Source organism: Galeopterus variegatus, unplaced genomic scaffold (assembly GCF_000696425.1).
Source record: "Galeopterus variegatus unplaced genomic scaffold, G_variegatus-3.0.2 Scaffold2476, whole genome shotgun sequence".
NCBI classification, from domain to species: domain Eukaryota; kingdom Metazoa; phylum Chordata; class Mammalia; order Dermoptera; family Cynocephalidae; genus Galeopterus; species Galeopterus variegatus.
In genome coordinates, this window is record NW_007728587.1 from 101,536 (window position 1) to 110,815 (window position 9,280).

General features: G+C 44.9%; 1 protein-coding gene across 1 annotated transcript in view; it reads right to left on the bottom strand.

Moving 5' to 3' along the window:
* Positions 1–1,777: 1,777 nt before the first annotated feature.
* The window catches only part of GLDN (gliomedin), a 59,792-nt gene continuing 52,289 nt past the window's right edge, over positions 1,778–9,280 (bottom strand). The window contains exons 7-10 of the mRNA XM_008581854.1: positions 7,231–7,314; positions 7,007–7,132; positions 5,789–5,939; positions 1,778–2,886 (exon numbers count right to left, since the gene is read on the bottom strand). Coding sequence (XP_008580076.1) covers positions 2,409–2,886; positions 5,789–5,939; positions 7,007–7,132; positions 7,231–7,314 — 839 coding nt within the window. The 3' untranslated portion in view covers positions 1,778–2,408. The remainder of the gene's footprint in view (positions 2,887–5,788; positions 5,940–7,006; positions 7,133–7,230; positions 7,315–9,280) is intronic.

Below are 9,280 nucleotides of genomic sequence, written 5' to 3' on the forward strand. Positions count from 1 at the left end.
CAGATTTTGGAAAGTGCTTTAAAGCAACTTTGTTTATAAGTGAGAGTATAAACTGCTAAAACAATGTCTTGACTTAACATTAAGTTGTACATTCTATTTTAGCAGTGAGCACAGAACTTTTTTAAAAGTCAAGTACAGGAAAGAATAAATTAAATCTTAATTCTTTTCACCCTGTAAAGACAAACTGTTAACCAGATTACAAAATACTCATTGCCATTAAACATCAGTCAAACTGAATTGTCCCTATATTACCATAACATAGCAGGAAAAAAAAAAAAAAATCCCAGTACGAGGACTCTAATAGTGAGTATATGATTCTTTACCTACAATTAAGAGAGCCAAGATAGGTCCGATATCAAGACTTGGGGCTTCTAAATCATTCTTCTAAACGGAGTATGTGCTAATTCAATTACTAACCTTTTTTGGTTGCTACCATACATACAATTAGCATTGTATATATTACTATGAAATTATATTCACATCCAGATCTCCTGTGTTCAGAAACAACATCCCGTATATTTACATTCTTTAAAAGAATGCTAGCATTCATTAGACACATTGGTCTTGAACATGAAACTCTTTTACTTAGTCACAAAACATGATTCCGAAGAGTAGTTTTTAAATGCTGTGGTGACATGACCTGACCAATCTAATTAAAAAGTTGGGGGAAGTTTCAAATACCTATTATCTTGAGAACACAACAAACAATCACTAAAAGCTGCCTGGGTATTTTCTGGGGGTGGAGAGATTTAAATATTTAAATCTGTACATCTCCTAAGTTTTAAAATGCTTCTATTAATAAGGTATAAAACCAGGACTCAGGGCCACTGAGAATGGATTTGGGCGCAGAGAAAAAGTTTCAGAACACACACAAATTAGGGCAAATTGCTGAATAATCTTTTCATAAGATTTTCTCTAGGTCCTTTTCTTGGCTGCAGGGCCGCAGTAACTTTTTCCGGCTTCCTATCTACTCTCAGTGGCCCTGTTTGGACCTCAGTGCTGGGCTGAAGGATGTTTGAAGAAGTGAGTTGGCAGAAATATGCATATGTAAGGGCATTTAGGAGAAAATTAAACTGGATTCTCTGCAGCATCCAAGGAGACCAGACACATCCTTTAAAACTATGTTAGAGAAAGAACTGTTCCCTGACTGCCTTTTGTGGCGGGTCACTTCATTTTATGTTTTTATCACCTTTCTCCTCTACCAAAGCCTCAAACCATTTAAATCCCACTTCTTAGTCTAAAACACAACAGGCTCTGGTGAATAAGACCTTCCAACATTCAGGCTCTCACTTTACATTCTCAGTCCGGGGTCAGCAAACTTTTTCTGTAAAGAGCCACACTGCGAATGTTTTAGGCTTTGTGGGTCGTACAGTGTCTATTCAACTACTCAACTCTGCTGCTGTACAGCGAACATAGAGTCGTTGTCCATGGTTACCACAATACATAAACAAATGAGCATGACTCTATTCCAATAAAATGTTATTTACAAAAATAGGCAATGGGCGGTCTGTGACAGTTCTATATAATAACCGCAAATGGTGCCTCTCTTATGAACAGCAAAAAGTGCTTCCCATGCTTCTAGCCAGATTAATGCCTATCCACACAGTATTTAGTACACTGATAGTGGATCCACAGCTGTGGCAGAAGAAGCCAGAGTGACCTGAGGATTCAGTGTTTATGATCCAAAGCCACAAAGCAACATGATCAGAAATTGATAGGAACCTGGATGGGCCTGATTCTGTTTCATTAGGAAGCCTGAGAACATAGTCCTTCTTTACTTTTCCTAATCTTGGAGCTGCAATCAGGAGCTGAGGATAATAGCTGTTCTGTGGCAGCAGATGCAGAAGCAGAGCAAAGTAACAAATTATGCATAACATGGTACCTTAGAAATCTTAAAGGGTCAATGCATCTTCCCAAAGCACCAAATATAAGTCAGCACTGAGGAATTCACCGCTTAAGCAACAGGACTCATCAACTCAAGGTAAATTTGCTCAGCATGTGGCTAAAGAAAAAAATCCCCTAAAACAAAAAACAGAACCAGATATATAAAAGTTGTGAGAGTAGCAATAGCCGAGAATCACAGAATTTCCCACAGGTAGAGGAAATCCCACCAGTCATCTTAGCCAGCTATTTCATATTACCAGTGGGGAACCTAAGGCCCAAGGAAGGAGAAGTAACTTGCCCACTTAGTTTGTGAAGGAATCACCAAATCTCTGCCATTTAAACTTCCAATCCATTGCTATTTCACTAAGCAATGTGATTTGAAAGGGGGCTCACTGATCATATAAATGCTCGTGTCACAAGATTATGTTGTAAGTACCCAGCTACCCTTAAAGACAAGTTTTCTGTTGGGATAGAAATGGTCCTAGAACATCCAAAATTTGCTGAGGGAAACAGAATCTAGCACATCACTGGTTTAATGTAGCTGACAAAAAGTGCACAGGATAAAGCATTAAATGGCCATCTTCCCATGAATATAAATGCTGTTCTTTCATGTTGTACGATAACATGGCAAGAACAGACTGGGAAGTTCTTAAATCAAAGCTTGCATTGATCTGTTTCCCTCCTAACAAATCAAAGGCAAATGTTATCCTCATATCTTTGGTGTCTGTGACATAGAGGATTCCTTGGGCGATGAAGGCGTTGCCGGCCTTGGATTTGGGGTACGTGGTATTGATGTGCTGCACCACAGAGAATGTCCTCTCATCCAGTTGTGCGACGAGAATGCTTGAGCCATCCACGCTTGAAGCATAGATAATCCAAAGGCCCTTTTCATCTACAGCTAGATTGAAGTAAGTCTTGGAATTTGCAAAAAGGTATTTTCGATCAAAATACAAGGCATTTTCAAGCTTCAGAGTTTGGGATGTTTTTTTGCCAAATTCAAATCTGGAAAGTATAAAAAAAAAAAAGATATGAGTCACCATATTTGTGACAAAGGTGATTCGTTAGGCTCTTCTATTAAACTGAGTTAGTAGGTCTGGGTGAGGCCTGGGATTCTACATTTCTAACAAGCTCCCCGATAATGCCTGTTCTGCAGTGTAAATGCCAGTGACTCCTGCTAGCAGAGGAAACGAGGAAGTTGCGTGGTGTTGAAGAGAATACTCCTGGGGGTCAGAAGGAATTCATGTCTAAGTGACCACTTACTAGCCATGTGACCCTGGGAAAATTGCTTAGCCTCACTAATTTTCAGGTAGTTGGTGACCTCTTGAAATGCCCTCTCAAAGATTCTTAGAGCTAGGAGAGGCTGTAAAAGATGATCTAGTCCAGTCCTCTTATTTTACAAGTGAAAAAGAAGTGACTAGTTCATGAATATGAATAAGTGTCAGACTCAGAGTTTGAACTTAGGTTTTCTAACTTTCTAAGTTTGGGGGTTATTCCTTCACTCCAGGCGGGGATTTTAAAAAGAACATTTTTAGAAAAAAATTTCACAGCATCCTAAATTAAGAAAGTCACCAGCTGAGAGGAGACACAGCAAAGTCATGGCTCTGAAGACAGTTTTCTTGTCTGGTACGTGGCTGGATGAATTAAACCGTGGCATGGAATCCCACGCCCCTTAGCTCCTGGAGGCTGTGTGATTTGGCAGCCTCCAAATCTGAATCATATCAAAAAAGTGAATTATGATTCAAAAGGTACCTAACTCCAAGAATGGAAATTCAGGGACATCAGGCTAGAAGAATAGAAAAACACCAGAGGGTGCCATTGAGCAGCGCAAGAAATGTACACTGTGTGAACCTGTGGATATGCATTCGAGCGTAACCAACTTTAAGTCCGTTTGAAAAGAAACTAGAGAAGAGTAAGGGCTTGGGAAAGTCCCTGCCTTCCTCTGAATGCCTGGAATTTAGTACTGCGACTTGGCCCCCAGCAGCTGCATTCCTTGGTGAGACTTGTCTCTCCCAGAAAGAACAGGTCTAATTCAAGTCTACCTCTTCCTCAGCTCCCAGCCTGTGGCCTGGCATAGAGCAGGGCTCAGTGCAGGCCTCCTAACCAGTGCACCACAAACTTGGCTTCATTGGAAGACACACTTTCCTAAAGAGGCCAATCCTCATCCGGGGCCTGATGGAGTTTGGACGTGCCATCCCTGCCAAAACTCATGTGGAAGTCTGATCTCCAGTGTGGCAGTGTTGGGAGCTGTTTCAGTCATGAGGGTGGATCTCTCATGAATGGATTAGTGCTGTTAATGGGGGGGTGGGTAGTGAGTGAGTTGTCGCTCTATTCATTCCCATGAGAGCTGCTTGTTTAAAAGACCCTGGCACCTCCCCCCTCTCTCTCTGTCTTATTTTCTCACACCATGTGATCTGCTTTTACCCACCGTCTGCTGTCACTTTCTGCCATGAGTAGAAGCAGCCTGAGGCCCATGCCAGATGCAGCTGTCACAGAATCCTAAGCCAAATAAACTTCTTTTCTTTATAAATTACCCAGTCTCAGGTATTCTGTTATAGCAACACAAAATGGACTAATACAGGGCCCATTCATGCCAGAACTCCCCTACAACTCCCAACCCCCATGTAATGATAGCCCTTTATGACATGGCAGCAGGAAGCTACAAGATTAAATGAGAAGCTCACAGGAAGGTGTGTGTCTTGCCTTCCAAGCAAGAGATGAGTCAGTTGTGCTTTTCTACTAGCAAGAGACCGCCCAAATTGGGTGGCCAGGGAGATGTAGAGATGGTGGGGGAGTCGGGTAGAGGGGAGTGAGAGGCAAAGGAGGGGACACTTCCTGCTATGGCTGAGACCTGTGTCTAATGTGGCTGATCTAATTGCACATTATACTAGGAGTCCCATCCCCATCCTAACATGAACACTCAAATGTCAAAACGATTGTTAAAGCTAGAGCTCACAATGGGTAAGAGGAGGATCAGGAAGAAAGAGAAAAGGGGCCCAGTCCTCCCTCAAGGTCATCGTCTCTTGTTTTGAATGATTAGGACCATAGCATTTGTAATGCAATACTGGGATTATTGTTTCTCATGGGGGTAGAGCTGGAGGGACTCAAAGGCTGTAGTGCCTCTTTTTATTTTTAGTGGAGACCACAGGAGGCGGTCTGTAGTCCAAGGCCATACAGTGAGCAGGCGGAAGAGCTGGAACCAGAAACCAGGTGTCCTGACTTAGAGTTCATCACTTTTGATTTACCCGGGACCCCCTGCTTCTGCCTCTAGAGCCAGGCTTTGATTTCTTCTTCAACCATAAAGACAAAACTTAAGCAGTTTTTGTGGGGAGGCAGGAAGGCTCAGCCTCCCCAGGTGACCCCCTCTGGTCGCCTTGGGAAAGCAGAGGGAGGAAGAGAGCTGGCCCCAGGAGAGCTCCATCAGGATGACAGATCACTCTGAAGGCAGAGACGCCTGACTTTAGGTTGTAGTCCCTACTGTTAATGGTCTCAGTTGTGATGCGAAAATCCTCACGCCCAAAGTTTTTCAAAAAAAAAAAAAAACCTATATCAGAGAGTGAGACCTTCCCAGTGCTGGAGGGAGCTCTGGGTTCTGGCTGCTTCCCTTCTCAAAGGATGAGACAGCTGCAGCCCTTACACTCCACGTCTGCTTCTCCCTGGCTCTGACCTTCTCATGGTGTCCAGACCAGCAGTAAACACATACCCTGGCAGGGGTTGGAACGTGGGGCTCACTCACTGTAGCCTGTGATTCATTTGGTCAACAAACCGTGATTGACTTCTGTCTGCCAGCCCTGAGGACATAAAGATGATGAAAACACAGTCCCTCCCCCTAAGTAGCTCAGAAAAGCACCACGTAGTAGGCGCTGTCTGGGATGCATGAAGAGGGACTGGGTCCAGACAGCCTCACCTCACTATGGTGTTGGAGCCTCCTTTGTGGTAGTAGAGAGAGTTGTTGTAAACGGCATGCCCACAGCCATGGAAGTAATACGGGAGGTGGATGAATGTGTAGCTGCCGTTCAGAAGTGAGGGCTGGTCTTTGAATTCCTTCACCATGATGCCTGTAGGAGGGAAGTCAGGGAAAGGCTGTTACCTGCCATCCAGCAATCAGTTTGGGAGTGAATCGGGGAGGAATTTACAAGGAATGAAGTCAAAAGCAAGTTGTTTACTAAGGTCCACTTTGAAGAGTCCAAGACTCCCAAACACAAAATCAGTTCTCCCTATGGATTCTTGAAATGTTTTTGAAAGCCACAGAATTGGCTGTGCTCCTCCCAAGAGAACTATGTAGCAGCCCCTCCCCACCCCACTCTGTAGTGTTTATAAAATTTTCCATAGAGCAGCATAGGCCTATACCAGGAACAGCAAGTACCTGGCCCTTGTGCAGTCACTGCCCGCCTCCTCCTGCCCCTTCCTGCACTCTACAGCAGTCACTGCTAGTGCACAATATTACTCTTTCCCTTCAAGCCACAACATCCTTCTTACCTGGTAATCTAGGAACTTACTACCAGCTGACCAGTTAACTTTGATGAAATAAAGAAACTATTTCTTCTGTGCTATTTTTTCAGTCAATGACTGTGGCCACCTCTTCTGGAATGAGGCCACTGTTATCACCACTGGCAATTCCTGACCACATCCCTTTGGGACAGTGCGATGAGGGTCATGTTTAGAAACAGCGTAACTCAAGGTGGCACTTCACCATCTCCCCTGAGTTCTCTGTCCAACAATGTGTGAGAAAGATGGCCAAAAGTATGCTCCTGGGAGGGTGCCAACCTTAGAGAAAGACTGCACATAGTTTGTCCCTGACATTCCTTCCATGTTGTGGTTGGGGGTTTATAAGGCCTGCAGCCATATGCTATTTGTTTTCTTCTGGATACTTTACCTAAAATTGGATAGGCTGCATTGGGGGTGCCCTAGTCACGTCCCTGTGACCTGAACTGCAAGCCTTGCCACCAGCATGTTCAAAGGAGGAAGTTCTGTCTACTCATTTGTGCTTTCTAAAATAAAGAGCAATTTATGACAACAATTAGCAGGGATTTAGACACCCAGAATTAGAATAAGCCCAAAGGTGGGCAACAGATCAAAAATACAACTACAACACAGATACGGACCATCTGCCAAGGGAAAGTACCTGAAAAATGTTCAGTCATCCAAATACGATCATCGGTCGTGTTAGCCGACTCTCTTATCCAAGTCCCAAATGTCTCTGTAACTTTTAATACTTGCATTGGGTTTCCAATGGAAGCAATCGTAGATTCTGCCAAAAAAAGAGAAAGGAATATTAATCACCTGCCAATTATTGCTCTAAGGCAGTCCAATTTCTGAATTTCAAAACAGGATGCTTTGTTTCTGTACCTGCTTGTGGGGAATGGTGTTCATTGACTTTCTCGTCAGCTTTTCCAACCAAGGTATCATCATTTGGTGTGGCACATGTCTCACCTAAAGTGACAACAATAATAATCAGAGCAAATACAGTTGGCACAGTGAGATTTGTGTGACCTCGTAACTGCTGCTTTCCCCTACCTCATTCCAGATTCTAGTCCCACCAAGTTTCTTGGTTGCTGGCTTTTAAGCAACCCCAAACCATACTCTTCTAAAATTTCCCCCTCTGCTTGGTGTTCCCTACAAGCTTTCCACGACCATAGTTGCTAAGATGATACAATTCTAAGAAGATGTCAGTAAAAGAGAAAAGGTGGCCTGAGCTAGCTCGTTCAAGCTCTCAGCAATCTGGGGGGAAGAGAGACTTGACACCCCTGACTTCTCTGGCAAGTGGTGGCATCACTATTGCATTGTTCTGGAAAGACTCTCACTTTCAGGTGTTGGGGCCCAGAAAGCAATACCCCAATGTGAAGGCCTTAGAAGCAACCTCAAAAGCAAAGTTTTCCTCTGACCTTCTCCTGCCCTCCTGTCCCTCAACCTCATTCTCCCCTGAGGCAAGTCATAGACACTGGAATTCCCCCTTCCCCAAGGTGGGTCACAGGTAGTCTCTAATCTTCCCCCCGTCTTGGAGCTGGCCATAAAGAAATCCTCTGACCTACCTACCTTGTCTGATTGTCGGTCATAAAACCCCCATTCCAGAAAGGCTCCTGCCCCATACCATGGAGGAAGGAATGCCACAAGCAAGGCCAAGAAGAATCTGAACAGACAGGCTTTGCTGTGTTTCCCTACTCAGTCTGTTATCATCAGATCACACTCTCCTTGTCCAGCCACATTTCTACACAGCTGTGCTTGCTTCATAGAACCTAAGCATAGACTGGACAATTTTCCCTATATCTTTGGATCTTCATTCTGAAGACTCCTGTGTCACATAAAACTATGAAATAATAAAAATTTGTTATGCCTTTTCTTCAAATTAATCTGTTTATCAGGTGATTTTTCTTTTTTTTTTTTTGTCTTTTTTCGTGTCCGGCAACGGATCGCAACCCTCAGTGTCGTGCCCGTACTGGACCGGGACCGGCACGGGATCGCAACCCTCGGTGCTGCTCCCGCCCCTCGCTCAGCCAGTGAGCGGGAACCGGTCTGTATGTGGGATCTGAACCCTCGGCGGGAGCGCCACCATGCTCCCAAGCGGCGCACTGTAGCAGTGCGCCACCGGGCCGGCCCTATCAGGTGATTTTTCATCAGGGGTGGAAGAGAGGTCTTTCCTTGGCCCCTACACAGGGAAGTTGGTGGGGACATGTGAAGAAGCAGCCTCAGAGATGGGGTGGCCCATTTCACACAGGTCTTCCTTGCAAAGGCACCAGGAGAGGAAGCACAGAGCCTCAGAAGAAGAAGAAACCTGGAGACAGTATGGCCCAGAAATGGGGAGTCCCCTTACTATTATTTCCCCACCTGTCCTTGCTTGAAGGCCTGGCGGGGAGGGAGACAAGGTCCTTGACCAGGTGCCTGATTCATGGTTGACTGGAGGCTACGCCTGAGCTGTAGTTCATCCTCCTTGGTTTGTCAACGTTCTCCCTAGTGAATGGGGCTTAATCTGACCTTTGGTGAAAAGGTGCCTTTGGGGTGGCAGAAGCCAGGTGGGAGGAGGGGACAGAACATGGCCAGTGCAAAGGTGATAGTCAGTGGACTGGACTGGAGGTGGAACCATGGTCTGGGGCAGGTTGGGACAAGTCCAGCTTTGGGGGAAAGGCCAGCCCCACTCACCTAGACAAATTCTGAGGGGTTCGAATCACCCTGTGGTGGCTAGACAGAAGGGTAGCCTCTTCATTGTCACTAGAGAAGCTCACTGAATGATTTGAAGGGGGTTATCAGTAAACCAAGGAGGCCAGGCCCTATGTAATCTCTAAGCTTCTCTCTAGTTGGATAAGCCTGTGTTTCTCTGAAGTCCTTCCGTAACCTGACAAGAGCAGTCCCAGAATCTGTTACAACTCCCCCACATGCAATCTTGCTGCCTTGTATTTGATCT